Source organism: Podarcis liolepis, assembly GCF_965112155.1.
Source record: "Podarcis liolepis genome assembly, chromosome: 10".
In the NCBI taxonomy this organism is placed as follows: Eukaryota; Metazoa; Chordata; class Lepidosauria; order Squamata; family Lacertidae; genus Podarcis; species Podarcis liolepis.
The window spans coordinates 31,709,203-31,735,549 of record NC_139562.1 but is presented as its reverse complement, the minus strand read 5'-3'; the positions used below and the strand labels follow the sequence as shown (position 1 = coordinate 31,735,549).

The 26,347-nt window shown below is 44.6% G+C and overlaps 1 protein-coding gene across 1 annotated transcript; it reads right to left on the bottom strand.

The window, feature by feature from the left end:
- Nucleotides 1-696: 696 nt before the first annotated feature.
- CSDC2 (cold shock domain containing C2) lies at nucleotides 697-19,007 on the bottom strand. The gene is made up of 5 exons (XM_083462623.1): nucleotides 18,837-19,007; nucleotides 7,267-7,510; nucleotides 6,339-6,461; nucleotides 1,892-6,104; nucleotides 697-1,660 (listed from the first exon to the last, which is right to left on the bottom strand). The coding sequence occupies exons 2-4, from the start codon at nucleotides 7,440-7,442 to the stop codon at nucleotides 5,942-5,944; spliced, it is 462 nt and encodes a 153-aa protein (XP_083318749.1). The 5' UTR covers nucleotides 7,443-7,510; nucleotides 18,837-19,007; the 3' UTR covers nucleotides 697-1,660; nucleotides 1,892-5,941.
- Between the last annotated feature and the right edge of the window lie 7,340 nt (nucleotides 19,008-26,347).

The following is a 26,347-nucleotide window of genomic DNA, read 5'->3' as shown; positions in this document are numbered from 1 at the left end:
ACACCATACATTTAAAGTGCTGCTACCACTTTAAAGAGTCACAGCTTCCCCCAAAGAATTATGGGAGCTGCAGTTTGCTAAGGGTGCTGAGAGTTGTTGGGAGGCCCATCTTCCCTATAAAATTCCCAGAGTTCCTTTGGAGAGGGATTGTGGCACTACAGCTTCCAGAACTCTTTGGGGGAAGCGGTGAATGTTTCAAGTGATATTGTGCTTTACGTGTATGGTGTGAATGTGGCCTAACTGCAGGAGGGGCAGGTGCACACATGCTGCCCTCATCCCCTCCAACACTAGAGTTTCTGCTTGAGCAGGGAGGTCAGCAAAGGGAGTGTGGGAACCCTACACAAATAGAGGCTTGTGAGTGCCTTTAGTGGAGTGTATTTACAATCCCAATTAGATCTTCCACCAAACAGGAGGTGGTCAGCCATGGAACAGCCCCACACCTCCTACGTGCTTAGACATCAGTGCCTGAAGGACTTTAGATGCGAGGTGAGTCCTTACATCTTTCCTAAGGTGCCATTTGGGCAGAGTATATGGCCCATGGTGGTCAGTCTTTCTGTCTGTCTTGAACAGAACAGTCAGACACCTGAAGACTAGCCACCCAATTCCCTAGATCCAGATTTTATGACGTCATTCTGGTATTATCTCCTGTACCAAAGAACCGCCCTATAAAAGAAGAACGCAAAAAACAGGAGAGACTTGTGGGAAAGTCACTTTAATGGTTTATTGCCGGTGTTACAAAGGTCAACACGGGGTCAGACAGGCAAGGACCACACCAAAAGTTGTAAAAACACAGACACACCATAGGTAACAAAGATTATTTCAGAAAGAATCAAAAGCTTTCCCAGAGAGAAGATGCCATTTTGTGGCACTTCCACTGCTATTGCACCTTCAAGGGGAGGGGCAGAGGCAAGGAGCTGCTGGTGTTTAATGTAAGCAGAACAGCAGCAGGAAGTCCCTCTGGCTGTCACAGGAAGCAGGTCACACAAGGGGGTCTGGATGCACCATGGTAAATTGCTTCCTTTTCCTGCTTCGTTCCTCCATTGGACTGTTTGTTCACCTTGGGAGGGAAAGACTAAAGCATGTTCCTTCCCCAATGTCTATGCCTATGTCAAGAGTATATGCATCTGAGTTTTAAAGGCCTTTAAAATAAACACCTCACTACTCTCATTTTATCTCGAATACAGAGAGGGGAAGCCCCTCTGTACAATTTGGCTCCAAGACACACAGTTTTGGATGTTGTCCTTTTAGTCCAAGAAGGACACAGAATGTTTCTATAACCAAACAGATTAGAACTTGGAAAGAACTAGTCTCAGAAGCAAGAGAAAACCAACACCCTCCCTAGAATGTAGTTGGGCAGCCATTTTGAGTAGTACTATTTCAACACCACATGGTTGTGTCCGCAATAGTATGCTACAGATTTAGAAAATTCACATTGTCAGAGTTTCCAGGTTGTTCCTTCAACAAAGTAGGTACAAGGAGGTGGTGTCATCGTTCCCTGTATGTGGAAAATAGCACATCAGGGGCAGGTTGGGTCAGAATCTCTCAACAATGCGCTCTTTTCTAGATGTAGGGTGTATATTCAAAAATATACCTGCAATGCTCAGTCTGTTCCAGAAAGACTCATGATTTCGTTTAACCTGTAGATGAACCCAAAACCATTCTAGACATAATAAAAAAATTCCTTCCAGTAGCACCTTAAAGACCAACTAAGTTAGTTCTTGGTATGAGCTTTCGTGTGCATGCACACTTCTTCAGATACAGTGTATCTGAAGAAGTGTGCATGCACACGAAAGCTCATACCAAGAACTAACTTAGTTGGTCTTTAAGGTGCTACTGGAAGGAATTTTTTTATTTTGACTATGGCAGACCAACACGGCTACCTATCTGTAACATTCTAGACATATCCATCTGACCATGTGCTCCTTCTGGAGGGCCAGTCCTCATTTCATTTAGAAACCAAAGCCCACATACTTAACTGGAAGCTACTCAGGTCACATCTACACCATACACTTTCCTCCAAGGAATCCTGGGAAATGCAGTTTTCCCCTCACAGAACTATAATGCCAAGTACCCTTAACAAACTACACTTCTCAGGGTTCTTTGAGGGAAGCCATGTGCTTTTAAGTGTATGGTGTGGATATAACTCCAGTGTTCTAACAGGACTACATTTAATCTTCCAGCATTGTCAGCACACATGGAGGGAAATACTCCCCCTCTGGGCATCTTTGCACAGACTTTCCTGTGATCATAGTTTGACACTGTAGTGCTAAACTGAAAACATGAAAAGTGCTCCTGGAAAGAAAGAAAAAAGCATGATGTTATAATGCTAGAGAACACCAGGCTGCCATTATACACCTGTTTCTTGCAGAGTATGTGGTCTATGCTGGCTGCACAGTCGCACTCCAGCACACAACTATGCAAATTCTGCACCCCTGTGGGAAACCTTTGGCCCTCCAGATGTTGCTGAACTACAGCTCCCCCCTGTCCTTCACCATGCTTGCTAGGGCTGAAGGGAGTTGTAGTTCTGCAACATCTGGAGGACCAAAGGTTCCTCAGGTCTGCTCTATACTGTAGTGCAACTGTTTCCCAACTGTGGGTCTCCGGCTGTTTTTGGACCACAAGGTTGGGGAACGCTGCTATAGAGGACCAACTGAAGTCCCAGAGATGTGAACCACAGAGGACAGGTGTGCGGTAAACAGCCACACACCACCACATGAAAGCCTCTGAAGATGCACTGCAAGTACAAAAAGAACGACTCTGAAGACACCAGTCTCATTCTCACGATTCCAGCATACTTTGGGCTCTATCTACCAAGCTCCTTCCAACTCTCAAATTAAGCCACTCACGTGCATACTTGCCACTTAATCACCCCTCTTAGCTCCTACAACAGTGGTGTGTACACTTCTAGTGCATCATACAAAAGTTTTACGATGCATGTTCAGCCCCTCTGCAAGGTCAAGCAACATCCGATATGATATTGCCCAAGAAGCTTTAGACTTGTCAATCTACTGTTCAAAATGAGGTTAGCAACTGATTGACACCATGCAAATTCCTAACATGCACACCCTATCCTGGGAAATTTTTTTCTACTCAGAACATCTATTAGAAATCAGGTTTGTGCTTTAGACATGACCCTGTATATCCTGGGGAGAGAAGTAAAAGTTGGGGAAGGCTGGACAAGAACCAAAACATAACTAGATACAATGCCACTAGAGCCCATTATCAATTACTGGCCCATGAATCTTGTCATTGATACACAATTCCTCCATCTCTTGTGCACATGACCCTCATTAACTACAGAACTAGGGACACAGAGGGCCATCAAAATGTACAGGTTAGGATAATAGTAGGAAAAGTAGGAGAACGTCCAAACATCCATCTTGAGGAAACATGATCTGCAACATTCAGAAACGCAAACACATGCAGACAATACTAAAGCCTACATCTCTGGAGATGCAGAAAATCAAAATGCTATTCTCAAAGCAAATATCCACAGCCAGGAACCACCATACATTGCCCAAGACCATAAAACAGATGCATCGCATAGGCTCTATTCCGTTTCAAATGTTAAAATAGATTATTTTTCTAGCAAAAATGCCTTCATCTGCAGTATTTTTTAAATTGCATTATTTTTAAGCAAGACAAATGTCCTGGGGGGGGGGGGGACTTACATTTTAATATATGTGGGAAATGTAATGCCAGCAGGGTAATAGTCTAATAGCGAAGACTTCAAAGTCAGCCTCTCCCAACTTATTACCTTCTGTTTGAAACCAATGGGAAAATGATACATGTATTGATTCTTCTGGCATTGCATTATGTTGCAAATTAAGACACTGAACTGCCATCAGAGAGTGCAGCTGCATTTACTTTAGGAGTAACAGGATGGGGGATGGGGGCAGAGAGAGAATCTCAGTAGTTAAGGCAGGAAGACCATGACGATGTCTGAGCAGGGCTTGTATGTCTGTACCACACACTCCTTACCACCGCATCACTGCTATCAAGAAATCTGGAAAGTGAAACAAGCTGGGAACGAGATACTGCCACAACTGGGGCCTTCTGGAACAAACCACTGCTATGTGTAGGAGAGTACAGAGTCCAATTAGAATGGAAGAACTTATAGTGACAGGTCAAGTATTATTTGCAGATTTTCAATTGGCTTGTGTAATCCAATGCAGGAAGATTCCATTCTTAGACTTTGTAGGAATAAGTTTTGCAACACTGAAATGGATGTCTAGCCGTCCGTTAACTGGCTATGCCTAAGGCAGGGATAACTAGCACAGTGCCTCCAGGTGTTCTGAACCACAACTCACATCAGCCCTGGTCATTGGCCTTGCTAGCCGAGGCTAATGAGAGTGGTAGTCCACAACAACTGAAGGGCACCCTATTGTGTACTTCTCTTCCAAGCAAATGATCACCTTACCTTGAGAAAACCTGTTCTAGTGTTCATATATATATATATATATATATATATATATATATATATATATATATTCTCTTTCCTGGCTCCCCCTCTCCTGATTTCTGCTCTTATAAAAAGCCACTGGAAAGAACCTGCTAAAGGGGGGAATATTTCAACAGGAATGTAAATGAATAAAGTCTCCTTGCAAACATAGCATTCAGAATGATCTGCTTTTGAAGTAAACTGGTATCAATGGCATGGAGAACAGACCAGCAGTTTTCACAATATTGTGTATTCATCATTTAACTGAAGGATTAAGTACCTAAACTGCTGCATAATACCAAAGAATTTAATACTCAGCGCTTCTGCCACAAAGTAACTCACATCATGCCTTGGACAGATAGAAGCAGCACAGGATCTGACATTTCCAAGACAGCTTATGATCGCAAGTTCACCTTAATGATCATGTCCAGTGCCCAGTTAATCGCAAATCCCCAACCCCTGAATTCTTGTCTCCTGGTTCAGTCAGGGGACTGAGTAAGAAAAGTAATTTATTTATGCCATATGAGAAAGATCTGACAAATTCAGTTGTGAATACCACTCAATAGAGGGGCATCATGGATCTTGATAGTTTTCAGAAACTGCTTCTTCAGTGATGCATTCTACTTGCCCTCTACACAACATCCTTGAGATACTAGACATCCAACGTGCAATTATGTGTGCAGGGGTGGTGTTGGGGGGTGGGGGAGAAGCAGCATCTGTCACCAAACCAGTAATCCAGTTGCCACAGTTTGCCTAGCTGTGGTAGCCAAACCACTGATCTCAACAGACAACAACAGTGACATCAGTGGACTTAGGGAGAGGAGTGCAAGTCATGTGGTCCCTCCCTTACACAGGGCAAGGTGGATGGGGAGGGGGACAAGATGGGACAAAAAGCACATGCCTACAAGTGTCTCTGAAGATGGCACAATCTGTGTGGGGCTCTGGGAGACACTGTCTTCAGGCAATGTACAATCGTCTCCCCCTACAAAATATTACTGCATCTCTTAATACCTACTCTGGCTGAGAAGAACAAGAGAGCTTAATGCAAACTCCCCTGGGTGGACTGCCTGGACCAGCCCGTTGAAAAAGCAATGGGATCATTTGTTAAACGGAGCAGGACAATACATAAGACTTTTGTTAATGCATTTAGGGTAGCAGCGAGACAAATAAAAGTCTGCCTTTCTGGATAAAGACACACACCCCAAAAAACTCGAGAGCTCTTTGTTTGTCTATTTCTGGTACAATTATGAGCTCACGAGACATAGGAGAAAATCCACCCAGCAACCCTTTTCCACTTCCTGCTTGCCATTTTGGAAAAAAAAGCACAGCTACAAACCAAAAGGTAAATCTTAGAAAAGACAACATAAATGCCAACATGTCACACTGCAAACAAGAATTGCCAGCCTGGGCTCTCTGCCATTGCTCCAGCAGTTCCACCACCCACCACACCATTCAACCCCACCTCCTTGGTGGGGTTGTCCTGCAGGCTCAAAAAGAAGTTTACGATCCAATGATTTGGCCAGACCACGTTTCATGCTTTGTGTGTGGAGCTAAATGGGTAAGCACCACCTCCACAGCCTGGAACTTCTGGTTCTTTGGTGGGATAGGGCAGATTTTGTATGTGACCTCATCTCCTTCTACTGGAACATATTCCCCCTCGATGCTGAAAAATAAAAAGTAAACAACATTTAAGCAGTTTCTTAATTTTCTGTTTAATTCATCATCGCTATTATTAATAAATCTATCAACATCCAGGGCTCCTTCATAAATGTGTCCTTACAATGATACTGTTGACACAAGTAGGGTTTGGGAGAGAGAAAGGAGCAGTGACTGTTCAGACATGAGATACTGGCATCATAACATAAGATGCTAAAGGCTCTGCAGACATGGAACTTACTCAGACACATGTACAAATATGTCCTCTGTGCCACTCTCTGGGGTGATGAAGCCGTGGCCTTGGGAGCGTGAAAACTGCTTACATACACCCTTGTAGACAGGACCAGCAGAAGCACGAGCCGTCCTAGGAAGAAGAAAGAGGTTTGAGACTCAGTCTAAACCACATTGGCATTTCCAGCCAGGAAAATGTTCATGTGTTACCTTTCTACACAACCTCACGGTTTCAAGGCTCCCATTCCCCCCCCCCCCCAGTCCAGACTATAACTGGAACAAAATTTTATACCAATTTAGCAAAGCCTCAAAAACTTTTTTGAAATCTGACAGAGGATATCATTTTTTTAAAAACTTACATTAAAAAGCAACTTGCACAATTTAACATCTCTCAATTCAACAACCACCATAGCTAGGAACATCGGAAGAAGTTTGAATTAGAAGAGTGAATTGTTGGTAAGGAAACTCATACTTTGCTTTAGAGTTCTCCCCCACCCCCCAAAATGTTTAAACTCTAGTCAAGATGAGTAAGGTTCCTCAAAGCCTCACAGGTCGTACAATTGATGGGGTCCTAAAAAGAGTAGCATTGCTCCTGAACTGCAAGATTCATAGCTTGTGCCAAGGACTGCTCAGAAGACTCTGGGGTATGAATATAAAATGATTCAATAGGACTATTTGACATGGAATTAACCGAAGTTATCAGAAAATAGTGTCATCGTGGTCTTATCACACTACCACTTTCCATCAAAGTCTGAAAGAACTCTTTCAGAGATCGACCACAATCAAATAATGAGTACAAATCAGAAAAAACCCAATTCCTCCTCTTCCCAAGCCCCCTTGCCCTGGCATATTCCACATTGTCAAAGTCTAATTGTTAACCAATTTTAGAATGGAAGTTTAGGTGATTCCTAACTTAGTGGCACAGTCTGGTTACTTACGCAGAGTATGTCCTGGTTCTTTTTGTGGGAAGTGGGCTGGGTAAGTCCCGAAGAAGGTGTGCACCTCTCTCACAGATCCGGCTTCCCTCTCTGTTAAAAGGGAAAATTGGCCACACAGGTGACTTTGGAGAGTGGAGAGGTGGCACAGTGGACTGAGAAGTCTGGTCGGATGCCATGGTGTGGCTGTCCTCTGGTATGTCAACAGGAAAGAGGTGATCAACGACTCTCAGCCTTTGGGATCAACCTGTCATGCGAACAGAAAAAGAAGAGTCCTAAGTAATGGAAAAGCTGATTGACAGTGGTGCCAATAGCATGTCTGTGGGCTTCAAGACAATGGTCTATGGAGACTTCCACAGCAGCATTCCAGGGTACTTAAAAACTTGTGTACATGTTGTCATTAGCCCAGAGTGGAATAAATAGTTCTAACTAGTTGACGGAGGAACTGTGCAGGCTGGGGCTGAAAAGGCAGCTGGATGGAGCTTCTGGAATCATAACCAACTGCCTAATGGAGGGGTAGCCAGTGTGTGTTGGACTCCCAACTCCATCAACCCCAGCAAGCATGGTCAACGAGTCAGGAGAATGGGAGCTGGAGTCCAGCTATGTCTGGTGGGACCATATCAGCTACTCCTGGTAGAAAGCCTGCAATGATGAAGACACACACACCACTTTCCTCTTCCTAGCCTTGAGATCAGATCAGCCCAACCTCAGAGACCATTTTAACATCACTTCTAAAAGAGATAAAAATGCTGCAGCTCAGTTTGGATAATTACATTTCATCACACAATGATACCTTTCGGCACTTCCTATGACATTTCGGGTTTGTCTCTTTTGACCACCACACTGCAAAAGAAAAGAAAAGCCAGCCCCCCCCCCCTTCAGATGCAGTTGCAACACAGATGCTTCAGGCTTATTTAACCATATGAATTATCCACCCAGAACTGTGCAGATAATTAAAAGGTGGCTGCATGACGTCTATGGCTCCAGTATTATCCTCCAAATATCTAGCTTGCTAATCTTTGGTGGGAATTATAACATCATTTGCTTTCTCTCCTTTTGCTACGTGAGCTGTCACTTCAAGGCTAAAGGAATTATTTCTGCAAGTGATCTCACAAGCCCAAATCGTCTACTCTTCCCGTGCTCCCCTGTGGTCCCCCAGTCCACCCTGCTGTGAAAAACGGAAGGATGCTGCAGGCACTGTGATGCTACAGTAACAGCAATACGTGGCCAGGAAAAGAAAGGTAACTAGGTAGGTATAGGGGTGTGCATGAGACACAGAGGAAAACCAGCTGACTCAAAGAGCACAGACCTGTCACTAAGCCAAAAGAACGGGGGATTTAAGCGCTCAGCTATTTGGTTAGCAGCAGGCGCCTATTTAGTTGCATTCCTTCTCACTCTCCAAAATGGGTGTTTACATAATGCCATAGTAGAACACAGAGAAATCATGCAAGCTTCCTAACCAGGGATCAGGACTAAATTAGGGCAGCAAAAGACAACAGATTCACCGGAATGCCTCTTGGCCAACTCAAAAACTAGTCCCTATAGCAATAGGGGAAGAAGGCAAGAGCAATAAGGGGATACAGATAACTGGGATGTAATGACCTTAAATATGCATGTCAGTGGTAGTGTGTTTTTTAAGTGCTCTAGGCCAGCTGCCTCCATTCCAATGCCTTGATGGACTACAACTCTCATCAGTGTAGGCTCTCCGACAAATGGTAATTGCTTGTGTATATGTTAATTCATTTCTATGCATATATTCAAGACTGACCCCCGCTTGATATGGCCAACTAGCATAGTGTAGCAGTTAATATGTTGAACTAGGACCAGGAAACCCATATTCAAATGCCAACACAGCCATGAAACTCTACTCTTGGGCCTAACCTCACCCTCCATACTATAATGTTGAGATGATAAAACTGGGGTTGGGAAAGAGTTGTGTCTGAGGCCTTGAGCTCTTTGGGAAAAGGATGGGATATTAAAATTATATAGAATTCAAGCACATGTTTCAAATTCAAACTCTCCAGTACCACTCAATCAGTGGCGTAGCGTGGGGGGTGCCAGGGGTGCCAGCCGCACCGGGCGCAACACCTGGGGGGGCGCGAGTCCAGAGGGAAGGGACAAGCAATCAAGGCTTGGTTGGGGTGGGGGGTCGTCGTCTCCGCCACTGCTTCTGTTTTCCGCTGCGCTGAGGCGAGCTGGGCGCGGCCAGGCATGCAAGCGCAGCGCCTGGGCAAGCGCTGCAGCCTCGGGAGCCGGCGCCTTAGCACCTCGCCGTCGGCGGCGCAGCCGTTGCCCAAGCTCGACAACTCGTGGAGGGCACCTCTCTCTCTCTCTCTCTCTCTCTCTCTCTCTCTCTCTCTCTCTCTCTGCCTGGAGGGGAGGGGCTTTCCCTGCTCTTTGTTCCGTTTGAGCAAACACAGCAACGAAACAGAGCAGGGTGGGCAGTAAGACCCTGAGGCAGAATGCAGGAAAGCAGCCACTTCCTCTTTTCAGGTTTCCCTTCTCACCCACCCACGTTTATTGCGAGGGAAATCTAGCTGACTGCAGAGAAGGGGTTGGGTGCATGTAATGTGTGACAAAGGCATCAGGTGTACGTCTTGGGTGGAAAGGGTATAAGGGTGGGGAGGTAGAGTGCATTTAAAAAAACCAAAACATTGTGGATTTAAACAAGGAAAATGTAGCATAATCTACTGTTTGTAAGGGCCCTTTGGGATTGGTTTTACCCATCTAAGACAGTTAGCTCATGGTGTAAATAAAGATGGCTGTTGTTTACATTTTTTTAATAAAAGCATCAACAACGATCCTTTTGCACAGTCTGTTGTGCTGTGTTGCAGAACTTTTTGCAGTTGCAGGATTAGGGATGGTGTTCTGTGCTACAGTGGCGTAGCGTGGGGGGTGCAGGCTGGGCCGGCCACACCGGGCGCAACATCTGGGGGGCCGCGCTCCACGGGTTAGGGGGCGCAAATTACTTGCCTTGCCCCGGGTGCTGACAACCCACGCTACGCCACTGCACTCAATCATTAACCTGCGGCGTGACACTGAAAGCCCAGAACATACAGTATATGCATTTTAAGCCTGCTTAAGTCCAGAACCAAATACAGATTTTAGAGCAAAATGCTTTCCCACTGTCCTTAAGTATTTAACCACACAGTTTAAGACTAGCTGCAGGGCCAATGGCAAGGAGGGGAAGCCCTCTAACATCTAGGAATAGAGCTGAGGGCAATTTGCAGTGCAAGGGCTTCCAACACTCAATAGTTTAAATGAGGAAGTAAAATCGCAAGTCCAGAAATGTTCTGTGATAAGATGGCATTGTGCTAATTTCTTATCAGCCTCCATGTTTCTCACTTGTAAATTATTAACTGGTTTTATTTATTTATTAAAGATTATATCCAGGTCCTTTCACCATCTAGGTCTCAAAGCAGATTACAATGACAAAGTATTCCATATTAAAAATGTAAAACATAAATTAAAATTAAAATTATGGTTGCCTTTGACCAATTCTTTATGCTGCTCTGTTTATCAGTTTTGTCTCAGAAGAATATCTGATCAGTTGCAGAGTTATACTTTATATTTAGGTAAGCACAGGGCATGGAACAGAAGTGAAGTAGAATTAGCTGCACTTCCAAGCCAGAGTGTCAGGACTGAGCTTCAATCTGTTGGCCCTCATCCAGACCATTACTGTTCCCAAGCACTGATTCAGCACCTGAGTCAGATGAAAAGGAGAAAAAGAAATGGATGCCACTGAAATATTGATGGCACCTCACTAGGAATATCTAGATGACCTCACTCACTAGCTTCATAAGAAATGTTAAATAGCATGGAAGTTGAAACCCTGTGGGACCCCATGGTATAACTGCCAGGCCTGTTCCCGAGCCCAGTCTTCTGGAATTATCTATCGGAGCACAACCACTGCAAAGGAATGCCACCCCACCACCACCACCATGGACAGCTTACCTAGAATGATACCATGGATAGTGGTATCAAAGTCACTAAGAGATCCAGTAGAATCAGCAAGGTCACACTCTCCTGTTCAGTGGCAGACTTTGGGCTCTCAAATTTCAGTAGCGTCCTGTGTGATGCTCAAATTCGGCACAAACCCACCCACCCCTGCCTCTCGCCCTCCATTCTACATCGCTGTTGCAGTGCTAGCAACCAGTGCAGCCAAACCAGTCACAGTACCCTAAAGCCACCTCTGCCCAGTCCTTCTGCCATACGTCATCCATCATGGTGACCAAGGGTATTTCAGTGCCAAACACAGGCCTAAGGCCAGATAACCTCCAGTCTGCAAACATAATTAGGCTCACCAAGCTTCCCTATTTAGCCTAACCAGGGTTTCCCAAAATAGGGTCTTCAGCTGTTTTTGGACTACAACTCCCATCATCCTTAGCTAGAAGGACCAGTAGTCAGGAACAATGGGAAATGGAGTCCAAAAACAGCTGGAGATCCATGTTTGAAAACCCTGGGCCTAAACTATACCCATTCTATCCACCTGTCTATCACCTGATGTCATAAGGAATCAAGCACAGAACAGATAAACCCACAGGGTCAAGCTGCAGAGGAAGAATTTCCTTTCTAGCTGCTGGTAGAGTTAAGCACTATATTTGAATTTGACAACAGAGAAAGGTGGCAGATTCAAAAAGTACCAAAATCTATCAGTAGCTGGAAAGGAGAATCAGAGTGCATCTGGAGTGTACTCCTCTCAATCCTTCATGTGAAATCAAGTCACTTGACATCACTGGACATAAAAGGACTGACAGGTGGGTAGACCTACCCATCAGGAACTAGCGAGTGCAGTGTAAGAGGCTTGGTCTCTGCTTAGCAGGGACGACAGAAAGGATGACAGAAGCTGTGTTTTGTCTTTAAGAAGAGTCGTCCCAACTCCACTTTAGACCCACTAGTCCTTTTTCGGAAGAAAGGACGAGTGCGGTGGATACCTAGGAACTGGATGTACAGTGGTACCTCGGGTTAAGTACTTAATTCGTTCCGGAGGTCCATTCTTAATCTGAAACTGTTCTTAACCTGAAGCACCACTTTAGCTAATGGGGCCTCCTGCTGCCGCTGCACCGCCGCTGCGCAATTTCTGTTCTCATTCTGAAGCAAAGTTCTTAACCCGAGGTACTATTTCTGGGTTAGCGGAGTCTGTGACCTGAAGCGTCTGTGACCTGAAGCATCTGTAACCCAAGGTACCACTGTATATGGTCACTAGCCATTTTCTGGTTCACAGGAAGTGGAATGGCTTTCCACTGCTATCCAAGTGGATGTTGTAGGCCCATATACTGTAGCCCTGCTGGAACAGAGGGGCCTGGCAGGTAGTCAGAAGTCATCCCTGAAGAGATATCCATCATTATGTTCTGTGGGTGTGATTTCACCCTCTGTATATTTACAGCCAATGGATTAAACGGCAGGCTAGCAGGATGAAAAGAAGTAACACTTGGCATCAATAACTACAGTACTTTGCAGCTTTAGAAAGCAGCAGAACTATTTCATTAATCCCTTGAAATCACGCTGTCTTGCAGTAAGTCTGCTAACAGGCCTACTATAATAGGAAATTCAGAAGAAATGAGAGAGGAGGTAAAAGAATGTAGAAGATCAAACTCTGGCGTCCAAATAATATATTTTCGTTTTGTCCCATACCAAACTTCATTTCCCTGTTCAAAAACCCTTGAACTACTGCTAGCAAAATACATTTTATAGCAGCTCTTTCCAGGGTGCCAAGATGACAAGAACCACCATTGTGGGTGGAACAAAGGAGTACCTCAAGGTGGAGAACCTGTAGCCCTCTAGATGTTGATGGACTACAACTTCCATCATCCCTGACCGTTGGCCATGCTGGCAAGGGCTAATGGAAGCTGTAGTGCAGCAACACCTGGAGGACCACACAGAGGCCTGGTCTACATAATCTAGCATTCTGTCCCTCAACCAGATGCTCTGGGAAACTCACAGATAAGGCATGATGGCAACCAGCTATAAAAGCCTAGAGACACCACATGCATTACCAGTCTTCATCATTGCGTATGGAAGTCACCATCTGAAATCCATCATGAAACCACCACAGATTCTACCCAAAAAAATGTCTGTTTCAAGACGAGTCCTGCTAACTATGCAAGGCCTCCTGAGCTTTTTCAGCTTTCACAATTAATAAAAGGTGAAAAGTAAGAATAGGACATGGCAGCAGAGGCCTGTGATATGGCACAAGCAGGCCAAGAAAGGGGATTCTAGTCCATTACTCAAAATGAAAGCCAAAGTCACAGGTTCTACTCCTATTCTGGATATCAGATTTCAAATATGGTGAAGCAGATTTCTGCATCGTGACTGCAATCCAGCTACAAACCACTTCACGAAAACAAACTGCAGAAGTTATGCCCTTGGCAATCAATGGCCTTGGAGAAAATAGATGCAACAAGCCATCCAAAAGGCAGCACAGAACTGCAGCATTCTGCATCAGCTGTTCAACAGCTTACACTTCAAAACACGAAATGTTCTGTGAAGGTGATTTTTTGTTGTATCATTTTATAGGAACAGCAGACCCAGATGCCAGCTCTGTCCCATTGTCTACCTAGCCACACTATGGCCAAACCTACTGAAGCCATCCACAACGACATCAGGCTCATTCTCTTGCTTATCTTCCCATTAGATATATACCATCGTCTGCAGACAATGCCCTCCTGCCGACGATGCATAGCAAAACAAGCCAGTCTCTGCACAAAGGAATGGACACAAATCTAACATCAGAAATGGCAATAAATAAATAAAATCAGTGGGAGGAAAGCTTCATCCTGTCAGGACACTCTGTACCTGACCTTAAGGTGGCCATACTGGAACAAAGGAACTTCAGAAGGGAGACTGCGTGTAAAACTGCTAATAAAACATTCTGTGCTACAACTTGAGGTTTAATCAAGACAAAGGTTTTTCTAGCTACACTGCACATAATTGGCTTACCAATGCCTGGATGTCGGTGTTAACAACTATTTTTTTAAATCCCCTAGCCCTGTGCCTATAGGATTGCAACTCTTCATGTACCTGATATACAGGACTGTGGTCTACAAAAGCTTTTGCCATAATAAATAATAAAGCATAATTTTCAGCTTATTCTTAAATGCAATTTGATTTATTGGGTTTATTTTACTTTACAGTGGTGCCCCACAAGACGAAATTAATTCGTTCTGCAAGTTTTGTCGTCTAGCGAATTTTTCGTCTTGCGAATCACGAAATCCCATAGGAATGCATTGAAAATCAATTAATGCGTTCCTATGGTCAAAAAAAGTCCAAACAAAGCCAAATTTGGTACAACAACAGTTTATTAACTGCTCTTTAAAGTCACACATACTGTAAAGAGCAGTTCAAAAATTGAAGGGAAAATAAATTAACTTTATAAACAAAACATGTCTTTGTTTTTAGACAAAGGAAACAAAGTCGCGAGACGTTTTCGTCTTGCGAAGCAAGCCCATAGGGAAATTCGTCTTGCGAGGCAAATCGAAAACGGAAAAACCTTTCGTCTAGCGAGTTTTTTGTCTTGCGAGGCATTCGTCTTGCGAGGTACCACTGTACTTTCAATTCAGCATTCCAAAGCAGTAATGCTCAGGCTGAAGAGAGGCTGCTGAACTCTGCAAGATGCTTCCCAGCCCACAGGACAGGATAGCTAGTATTAGAGATTCGTCCATTAGGGCAAGTTGGGCATTGCCCTGCCCACCTCAGCCTGCTCTCAAGCCAGTGCCCCAATCTTCTTACTTACAACCAGTCCACTGGGTGGCAGCAGCCGACAACCTCCTCCTTCTCCTCCAGGTTCAAAATTAGCAGGGTGCTAGGTGCATTTTGCTCCTAAAGATTCTCCATTTGTGAGCACCTCAAAAAGTCTGGATGCCATTTTTTGCGCCTGGCTGACACTCAAGAATTACTGAAATGTATGTACTCGAAGCTACAAACATGAGCCTGACCAAACTGCGGGAGGCGGTGGAAGTCAGAAGTGCCTGGCATGCTCTGGTCCATGGGGTCACGAAGAGTAGGACACGACTAAACAACAACATGTGATCTGAAGCCTCGAAGTGTTTGTTAACATAGGCAATATTGTAAACACCAAATTAAACATGTATTAACAATTTCTGCTAAAAATGTGGTGTGAATAATGTGTAACTTATGTGAATTGTGTATTAATTCATGCTTATCAAAATAATAAATAAAAAGTATTGCCAACCCCCCTCCCTAGTTTGGCAACTAGACATTCTGTTTTGGCACCCAACAACCCAGGTCCCAGAAGCCATTTGGCTCCTAGTTTTTCTATCTCAGTTTCTAACACTGCTCTTCCTCCTCCTCCTCCTCCTTAGTCCCAGTGGAAGTGCCTTACATAGAGAACAGCCCCAGACTCTCTCCAGCCCTGCCACCACTGCAGCAGGCACAGCAAATCTCTCAGATGGCACTTTTCGCTAAGCTACTACATACACATTTGATTAACATAAGCTGTCCCGCAGACCAATCTCTTCTTTCCTCTCAGGCCCCTCATCTTTAAATCCCATAATTCTCCTTTTTACATACCTGAAATATCTTGTCAGACTGAAGGGAATCCAATTGCCAGAAAGCACACTCAAGTTTCGTTGCTCAGAACAACCCCTGACCCCCGATCTAATACTAAGGTGCAAGAGTGGTGTATCAATGCATACATTCTTTTGAGACAAGTGTGTATACATATACTCACACAGTGCCAGAAGCTGGGAGGGCTGGAACAAAAAGTGAAAGGGGCCAGAGCTCCTCCCACCCATTGTGTGTGTCTCTATCACTCCTTTCTTCATCTTCTCCTCCTTGCTACTATTAAATTAGACTAAGGGCCACATTAAATTAGACCAAAGGCCACAGATTGCTCACCCCTGCTATACACATCTACAGTATTCAGATGCAACCCCACTGTGGTGTTCCTTCTGAACTTACTTCCAGCATTGCATCCTAAACTAGTTATCCTCATTGCATTTTTAAGTGGAAATTTATTGAAGTCTTTCCAGTGTCTGCCCCCTTCGGAGATACACATTAGGCTCTTGGTATCCATCAAGTGTCCTCAGTATTCTATGCAAGACATCATAAATTTGCTATTTTTCTTAAGGCAAGAACTGAGTGTTCATTTATGCAGGGGGTTTGTGGAAGCTTCTCCCTTTCCACCAAATAAACACACATACTTATTCTTAGCACCTTCCCATATATAGCCACACCTAAAACTTTAGAGAGAGCCCATAAAGGAGATAGAAAACAAAATACGCTTTCTGGCTTGTAAGCCTCCAGAAATAGACTGACCCCAAACTTATGTAGGCAGACAGTGTTGCTCTGTCCTACTCAGACAGGATTGCAATTTAAATTGTGGTTATAGATCTGGGCAGGGCCAGAGGCTAAGAGACTGAGGCTATTGTGGATGTAGCCAGGATTTGGGGGGGGGCAAGTCTTTTGTTAAGGGGGCAGAACCTCAGCTATGTATTTTTATTAATTGGGGGGCAGACAGCCCCCCTGCCCATGTCCACATTAGCAGCTTGAAACTCATCAAGGTCATGCCCCCCCCCCCACTTTTCAAGTCATTTTTTAATGTTGCTTTTCACTCCCGAGAAAAAGGTGAGGATGCCTTCTTCACCCAATGTGCATCACCTGATTTTGTCTTCCCTGCACCTAACTCCAGTTCCTGGATGCTGTCACGTGCTCAACAGCTGCCTGAAATATACAACTCCTCAGTCTAACCACAACTTCCATTTTCTAATTGACTGGAAGCTGGTTTGAGAGAGAGCACGTCAAACAGGAGTATTTTTCAAGAAGCTACAGGATACCTATGGATTGTGACTAATTACATGTGTACTCTGCTTCAAACAACAGCAGTGGGAGCGAGCTGGAGTAAGCGGTCAATGTATGCACATGCTGAGCTCCAGAACAGGAAGTTCCCATGTTCTTGCTTTTGCCATGGACTCACCAGGCAGGCCAGAAGGCTTTTCACAGGATCACTGTGCAGACAGCAAATGGGCACAAAAGGAGCCGCCGGATTGTGGCGTCAATGCCCACTCCCAATTTTCATGTACTAGACCATACAATCCCTATGGATATACAGATGTACATGGAACCCCAAACCCCAAAAGAGGGAAGATGAACCTGTGGCCTTGAGAGATTGCTGGTCTCTTAACTCCCATTCACCACAGCCAGGGATGATAGGACTTGCACTCCAACATCCAAAAGGTTGTGTATGCCCCATCCTAGAAACAAAGTATAGTCCCTGACCACACATGCAGTTTGTACATGCACTGGGGCCAAACACATGAACTAGTAAACGTGATTTTGTACCACAACTAGTTTATTAGGCCCATAGTTATAGAATTAAACACAGTACCATTTTTAAGATGCCCATCTTAAAAGCACACCGCCCAAGAGGTTTGTTATAACATATTGATAATTATTCTTAACAGACTACAAGCAGCCAGAAATACTTAAATAAACCACATTCATAAAGAGGGTTTGAATCCTTTCCTCCAGGTTACAGATTACATTTATTCTCTCTCTTATACTGTTCTCCGTAGACTTGTATCTAGCAGGGTTTTAAAAAAAACATACAAAGGCTATCTAGCCAATGCTCATAAAAGCCTATTTCCTTCCAAGACTGATGATGATAATGTCATGCAATTGAGAACATTAATCAACTCATTCATTTCCAGACAGACACCTCTTTGGTGAAAAAGAACTACAACAAGAAAGAAATTTTAAATAACTAATAAAAAAAACCCTGGGTTACATTCTTTAAGGCCTCAATCCCCTTATCTAAAGACAGTCCGTCTCATCCCTCTGGTGGAGCTCTGGTTAAGCAGTCACATATACAAGAGGCCGATTATCCAATGAGATTCAAGTGCCATCTTTATGATCTGAATACAGAAGCATCCTTGGAACTGGGAAACAAGATATTTGGGTGGGGGTGGGAGAGAGAGAAAAGAAGAAAGGCAGCCAGCGAGAAAGGCAGGACCAAAAAAGGGGTGGGGACTCCAAACCACCATAGCACCTTCTGGTGGCTTCATCAAAAGCCATGCAAACCAAATACTACTTTAGGTGGTGTTGTTTTTATAGGACTATCACTAAGCTTCAATTATTGCTTTCACATGAGTCCTTTCTTTGACTTTGCTGCCGTGTCCATTATAACTTGTTAGGTGCCAAAGCAGATTTAAACACACACACACACACACACACACACACACACACACACACACACACACGTCTTCCTGACCAGATCCCTCACCCCTTGGAATAGCAGACGAGCAAGGCGACCCCAGCCTTCGGTTGCAAAGTAAAGCTACCATACAGGCAGGCAGCTATTCGCCATCACCACCTGCGCGGAAAACACCCTTCCCCACAGCCATTCGCCCCCAGCTGAAATCGCCCGGCGCGCACAGAGGGGACACGCCTCTCCGCTCCCAGCGCCAGAGGACCTTCTCTCCCCACCCGGGAGACCCGACACAAAAGAGTTAAGCGAGCCACCCCACGCGAGACCATTCGGCAGCCGGCTCCATCACCTTCCTCCCGCTCCGGCGCCAATTCACAAAGCATCCCTGCGCGCCCGCGGAGGAAGTTACCTTGCGGCCAGCGGCGCTCCTTCTGCTGCCAGGCTTCTGCTCGTTCCCCTCCTCCCTCTTCACTGGCAGCCTTCTGGCGAATTTTAAACACGGGGGAGGCCGTGGCACCCACACGCCTCCCTCCTCCTGACGTCAGGGCGATGATGGGAGAGCAGCGAGGGAGGCAGGTGGGAGGGATTCGGAGGGGGAACTTCTGCTCCGCGCTTTAAAGAGACGCGGAGGGGGAAAGGAAACTGGGTTATCCGCAATGGACGCTGGTTCGCAACGCAGGCACCGACGAGGAACCGCCATGTCTGGGGGTCCGTGTGAAAATGTCTCCACCGTGGTACCGAAGGGTGCAAGACTTCTTTCTTGGTTTTTTGGAGGGGGCACCCACATAGGAACCAGCTAAGGGTGCAATACTAATTGTCCATCCAGATCCAGCGGTGCCCTGACCCTGTCACTCCCGAAGGAAATATCTGTCAGAGGTAATCCTTTTTGTACAGGAGAGAGAGAGCGCGTTAATATGAAGAGTCTTGTCGTGCATGGATAGCAAGCTGCACTAGCTAATACATGGCTCTTAAGAGGGGTAGGGAGAACTCTGTTTCCATTTATTTTTAAATTTGTATCCCACCTTCCCTCCAAGGAACTCGAGGTGGTGCATACAGTTCTCCTCCTCCCCGTTTTATCCTCACAACAACCTTATGAGGTAGGTTCAGCTAAGAGACTGGCTCAAGGCCACCCTGTTTTGCTTTGTAGCTGGTCACCATAGGATCCTCCGTCCTACAGCATATTCCTTTGTTGTTTATACTGCCAGCCACCTTTTCACACACTCAAAGGCAGCACACAAAAGCAAACGGAACAATACACTCGCACCCAAAAAGCTGCCCTGCAAAAACGGTAACATGTAACACCCCAGGCAAGTGATCATCTAATTAAATCAAATACTAGCTGCCTGAAAAGATGCATTTTGCACCCTCTCTGGGATTTAGTTCTGAGTCCAGGGGCTTCCTGTTTCATAGAGCAGTCTCTTAGTCATGGCTTTCAGAAGTCCAGTTTCATGAAACACCCAGGAGCTTTCATTGCCTGTCACACCAGACAGTCCCACCTTCTTTGCAGACAGCTTGAACAGTTGATCTCATGGCTATTATTACGTCAGCCTGGTTTTTGTACTCTTTGTCGTCATCGCCCCACTTTGTGTAATATCTTGCCTGACGAAGAGTTCTGGAGAATTCAAAAGCTTGCCACATTTCTGCGAAACTTTGGTTCTTCCCAATAAAGATCTTGCCTTGCTGTAGTTGGGGCTGGTTTCCCCCCCTTATGGACCAACACGTTACCAAGGACAAAGAAGAATGGAGGTGCTTGCACCTTTAATAACTGTACAGGGTTTTTGGCAGGTCAACTTGACTTGCAGAATTGAGATACGCTGCACCTGTATAAGTACTCTGGTTGCCACACAGATATGTTAATCAAAGACTGGTGTGACAGAGGCCTGAGCTACTGCAGATGTGAAGCAGAGCCGATAGAAGCTAGGCTCTAACTTTCATTGATCTCAGTGGGTCAGCCAAGACTAGCATGGCCAGATGCAACAGCACACAGGGGTCTTGCACCTTTAATTGTTGCATAGAAGAGGGAATGTCAGCAGGTGTGGTTTGCATAGAAAGCTACAGCTTCTGCAATTCCCGCTTCTTTGCAACAATTAAAGGTGCAGGAGCTCTGTTGCATCTGACCACCCTAGCCAGAACTTGCTCTCAACCTTGCATGACAAACTACACCGGCTGAGGTTCCCTCTTTCTACACAATTATTAAAGGTGTAGGAGCCCAGTCTGCTTTTCATCTATGCAATAGTCATGTCTGGGATCCTACATAGCTGTGATGGGCTTGTATTCAACTAACTTTTATTCAAGGAGATTAATGGCTATTAATAACTTAGGTCCCTTAAGTTTAGTGGATCTAATATGAGTAAAAGTTCCTGAATTGCAGGGAGTTGGACTAGATGACCTTTAAGGTACCTTCCAACTCTTCAATTCTATGATATGCCTATGTTTTTTCTTGAACCAACGCTCCCCTCCTGGGATTTCCAGCAATTGGCATCCAGACAGATACTGCCTCTGGCCACGCAGGCAGGGTGTAGCCATCATAGCTAGTAGCCACTGATAGCTTTATCCTCCATTGATTTGTTTGATCCCCATTTAAAGCCATCCAAGTTCATGGCCATCACTGCCTCCTGGTCCACAGTTTAACTATGTTCTGTGCGAAGAAGCATTTTTAAAAATCTGTTCTGAATCTTCCAACACTCAGCTTCATTGGATGTCCATGAGTTCCAGTGTTATGCGAGAGGGAGAAAACCTTTTTATCTATCCACTTTCTCCTTGCAGTGCCTAATTTTATACATTTTTGCCATGTGACTGCTTACTTGCCTTTTATCTAAACTAAAAAGCCCAAGGGGATGTTTGGAGTGAGGCTTATCTCTTAGATGAGTTGGACAGTCATGCTCAGGAAAATCACCTGAACAGGGATGTTGTTGGCTCACTATGGAGCAATGTCCATTGGGTGGGCAACTCAGGCCATCTTTGGAGCTTAAGGTTATGTAGCGCTTTAAATTTGTCTGCTATGGGCACTAAAAGTCCTGTCATCTGTCTCCCCATGACTCCTGGTACATAATGTTGCATATGAAAGCAGACAGAAGGCAGACGACAGGGCTGTGTGTGTATTAATAGATTATGTTACCTTATACAATATTGGTCCATCTAGCAGCAGCGGAGCAAGCCGATTGGGGGCCTGGGGGTGCTGGGCCAGCCGCAGGGGCACCGCGGGGCCTCTAAGGCAGCGATTCTTAACCTATGGGTCCCCAGATGTTGTTGGACTACAACTCCCATCATCCCTGAGCTCTGGCCTTGCTAGCTAGGGGTGATGGGAGTTGTACTTAAACAACATCTGGGGACCCAAATGTTGAGAAAGGCTGCTCTAAGGAGTCTGCCTGCCTCCTCCCACTCAGCCACCCTACAGCTGAGGGGGAGGCAACGGGCAGACAGTTTGGAACAGCGCAGAGGCTGTGGGCACTCAAACCACCATGTCACTCCCAGGAGAGACTCGTGTCTTGGGCATGTTGCAGGCCCCGCAGTGAGTGCTGCCCGCCATTTTATCACCCCCAGCAGTGGGGACACACGGGGTGGACCGCACCTACCGCACTCCCCTTGCTACGCCCCTGCCATCTAGTATTGTCTACTCTGGTGTGGCAGTTCCCCAAGGTTCCAGTCAGAAGTCTTCTCAACATAATGATTTTTTCAAACTTTAGATAGCAGTGAAGTTGGAACCTTCTGCATGCAAAATATCAAACTGAGCCGTGGCCCTTCAGAGAGACAGTCTCTCCTCTCACTGCATGGGAAACTTTAAGCCAACAGACAGGTTCTCTAGGTTGCAACCTGGCACCCCTGATGCATCTCTGTTACTTTGTTCTCAAAGACAAGCCATATCCTGTGTGGAGCTGATCTCTGAGGCTTCCGTTTGGCAGTACACCCTCACAATTGCTTGCCCTCAGCAGTGTGTTTTGTTTGCATCTGTTATTGCAGTTTCTCACAGAAGCTCCAATTAGGGGAGATTGCTAGGCACCACATACACAAAGGAAGGCTGGTCCTGATGCCAGGAAGTTCACACTCACAAGGGACTGGAGCTGAGACCTGAATGCAAATGTTCTCCATTGAAGGTGGGGGAGATGCTGTTTTAGACCCAGTGGGTGAATCCGCTACCAAAGAGAATCAGCCCATTCCTTCTTTTGTATGGCTGAAGAGCTGCCCCCTCTCCTTCACTTCTACATTTGATGCATAGTCAATGAGAAACAAATGCCAGTCATGGGGAGCTCAAATCCTTCCCAGGTGTCATTAATAAGGTGGCATATTTCTGTAATATTAAATGCTGGTGTTTATTTCATGGTGGGCATCGGCGTATGCCACAGGGATCTGTCCAAATAACATGCTTTTATGAGTCAGAATAAGTACTAAATAAATAAAGAGCCAAATAAACCTAACCATGGCTTCTTTGTGAATTGGGTTCAGATCTACTCCAGAGCTAAATCTAGTTTGTGCAAAATGATTAGGTACATAATTGCAGATATAAACGCTACTTTTCAGAAATGAAAGGACATACATAGCCCCAAATTAAAAATTCAAGAATGCCTACATGTATTTTTGTTTACCCCAGAAAATTCCTAAGGTCTTGTTCATTGGTTTGTCTGGAACGTTTTTAGCCCATTTTGCAACCCCTTAGGATTCCCAGAGGGATGCGGGTGGCGTCCACCACACCACAGAGCCTAGGACTTGCTGATCAGAAGGTTGGTGGTTTGAATCCCCGCAATGGGGTGAGCTCCCGTTTCTCGGTCCCTGCTCCTGCCAACCTAGCAGTTCGAAAGCACGTCAAAGTGCAAGTAGATAAATAGGTACCGCTCTGGCGGGAAGGTAAACAGCGTTTTTGTGTGCTGCTCTGGTTCACCAGAAGTGGCTTAGTCATCCTGGCCACATGACCCGGAAGCTGTACACTGGCTCCCTCGGCCAATAAAGCGAGATGAGCGCTGCAACCCCAGAGTCAGTCACGACTGGACCTAATGGTCAGGGGTCCCTTTACATTTACCTTTAGGATTCCCAGAGCGACTAATGGTGAAAACAATAATTAAAACAGTTCAGATAAAAATAGAAATGCTATAACAAAACTAAAAACATCAGAACAACAAAACTGATGTTAAAATAAGATAAATCCAGAGCTAAGCAGAGATTTTAGAAAGACATATAAAAGCCCTGAGCAAATAAAAAGGTGTTAACCTGGCACCAAAAGGGCACCAGGTTTGGCACCACACAAAACTTCCAGAGGCAGGTGCTGCCAGTGAAATCTTTATCTCTTGGATCTCCATCCGTCAGCTTACCTCTGAAGGTAAGGAATTCCAAAAAACTTCCTGTGAAAATGACCTCAAGTTCCAGACAGTCATCTGGGAGTAAGCAGTCCAGGATGTGCACACCATCACTAAGTTACATAGAGCTTTAAAGGTCAAAATTAGCATTTTGATCTGTGCTTGGAAATAGATTGGGAACCAGTACAGTTGCTTAAAAACTGGCAAGATGTGTTCCAAATACCCAGTCGTAGTCAGTTCTCTAGGCTAGCTGCTGTGTTTTGTGCCAGCTGAATTTCCTAAACAGTTTTCAAAGGCAGCCTAATGCAAAATGCATTAATGTTATCTAAATGGGACACTACTAGAGCATGAATAACTGGCCAGACTATTTCTGTCCAGGAGACAGTGGTGTGATCTGAAGCTAAACCAGCCTAAGCTTGGCTGGTATCTGAAAGGAAACCACCCTGAGAACCCTCTGTAAGCAGATCTGGGCTTTTTTGGGGGGGGGGATCTTTCATTTATTTAAGAACATTTATATACCACTTGGTTGTAAATATATAGGGCTGCCATATTCCCCAAAGTGAAGAGTTGCTGAGCTTTTCTGGGGTGGGGGGTGGGAATCAAATGTTGGTGCTTTTCTTAGATTTTTGAAGAAATTCTTTATAAAAGTAGCCCAACTTGCCATACATCCAGGTTTTCCACCCGGACGCCATTTTTCTGAGCGATTCCTGGATATATGGCAGCCCTAAAATAGAACCTAAAAATAATAATAATCAATAAAATTGTCAATAAAAGACAATGCTGAAAACAGGTATTTTTAATATATTTATGCAGTGATTTTTCTGGGGGTACGCATACCCTTAACCATTTTGTGAATCTAAGTTTGGCCTCATTGAGGGACTGTATTTCAATATGAGTAGGAAAATGAGAGTACCCCTAAGAAAATTGTTTTTAGCAGGCATCAAAAAGAGCCCTTCAAAGGCACTTACCTGATGTTGATAGGCAGGGAGCTTCAAAGTGTGGGAGCTGCCAAACTGAAAGACTGGTTTTGTACAACTGCAGAACAAATATTTTGTGGAACCTCTAACTGTGTCAGTTCCATGGGGATGGAATATAAATATTGTAAATAAGGCATGTCTTTCCTTTGCATATATTTGATGTGTTCATTTTTTAAAATATACACATCTAACATTTAACCGAGACAATAATCAAGTGATGCTGTTTGCACTCAACCTTCATTTCCCCTGTAGTTTTCCTAGCGCTCTCCTATCTGCTCTGATTATAGATAAAAAGAAATCTATTTCTGGTCTGTCCAGCTTGCAGAATGTTTTTTTTAAAACAACAACAACCACTCAGCTGCTTAGAACTGGATGCTTTTATGTTTTGCATAATCAGCTGTGCAAACGAGAGAAACTTTGCTGATAAATTCTGTTTCTTTGGATCCTAGTTCAGCTGCCAGATTCTGCAACACCATGGGCCATGCATGTCCCAGGTGATCAGAGCCATGCAGATTTCTAACCCCCACCTCTGCAAAGCCATAAACTTATATACTTATGTGTTCCAGTCATGCGAAAATATGTCACAGTGCTTTCAAACAGAAATATTCATTTTGGGAGCTGATGACGCAGTATGCTGTTTTCTGGAGAATGCTGTTAATGGGATTGCTGCATTCTTTGATTTATTTTGTTTTTTAAAAATGTAATTGTGGGAGGGAGATGGGACTTTTCCAAGTATGATGCTGATAGTTGTTGTTCCTTTTGAGTGCTTTTCTGGTACATTGCATTTCACCCTTGCTGACGGAGATTCTGCTTGGTGAGATAAAAAGCTTCAGTCTGAAAGGAATTAATGATAAATAATTTAATTTTGAGAAAGGAGACGGGTGCTTTTGAGGCAGCCACGGCCAGCCACAGAAGCTGAAGGTCTCTAGACGGCTAGTTGTGAGTGTAGAGAACAGCACAGCACATTGTATGAGGGGAACCAACAGAGTGGATCCCAAAGGGAAGCCATTTTGTTAGTCAAATTTAGGAACCAGAGAACAAAGACTTAATTCCCATGCGTTACCCTGATTGTTGTTATTATAATGACCATCATTATCGTGAAATGTTTGTAAAACTGCCTAATACAATTAGGCATTGTAAAAAGGTGAAAGCAAGTTCCCAATGTAAATAAATACAAAACCAGAGAGTGTGTGTAGAATTAATGATTAATTTAATGCCTATGGAATGTGTTTACTGCTATACTGGGCCACTATGATAGAGTGGAACCATTTTTGGGAGTTGAGTGACTCAGCTACTGATTTTAGATAGGCTCGAGGCTTTTTTTCTTAATAGCTTTGGGATTTTGCTTTCTAACCCAAGGTAATAGGAAATCTCAGAATTTGCAGTCACTGGCAATCTCTTTGTGAGGCGTCTGTAAATAAAATTGAGCGAAATCACTGTGATACGTTTAACTGACTCTAGGATACCATGTTAGCAGAAACAATTCCTTGATGGGTTTTATAAACACATAAGGTCTTATACTGAGTCAGACTATTGGTCCATATGGCCAAGTACTGCTTAATCTGACTGACAATACTTCCCAAGAGTCTTGGGCAGGCTTTCATATTTTCAGACTCCCTGCTGTATCACAAGAAATATTTCATAGAATCATAGAA

What these genes read in the sequence shown, in the direction of transcription:
- CSDC2 (XM_083462623.1), bottom strand. Translation starts at nt 7,442, where the DNA reads ATGGCATCCGACCAGACTTCTCAGTCCACTGTGCCACCTCTCCACTCT. An exon ending in AGAACCAGGACATACTCTGC is followed by an intron (nt 6,462 to 7,266) that starts GTAAGTAACCAG and finishes TCTTCTTCCTAG; the next exon opens with GACGGCTCGTGCTTCTGCTG. An exon ending in ATATTTGTACATGTGTCTGA is followed by an intron (nt 6,105 to 6,338) that starts GTAAGTTCCATG and finishes TTTATTTTTCAG; the next exon opens with CATCGAGGGGGAATATGTTC.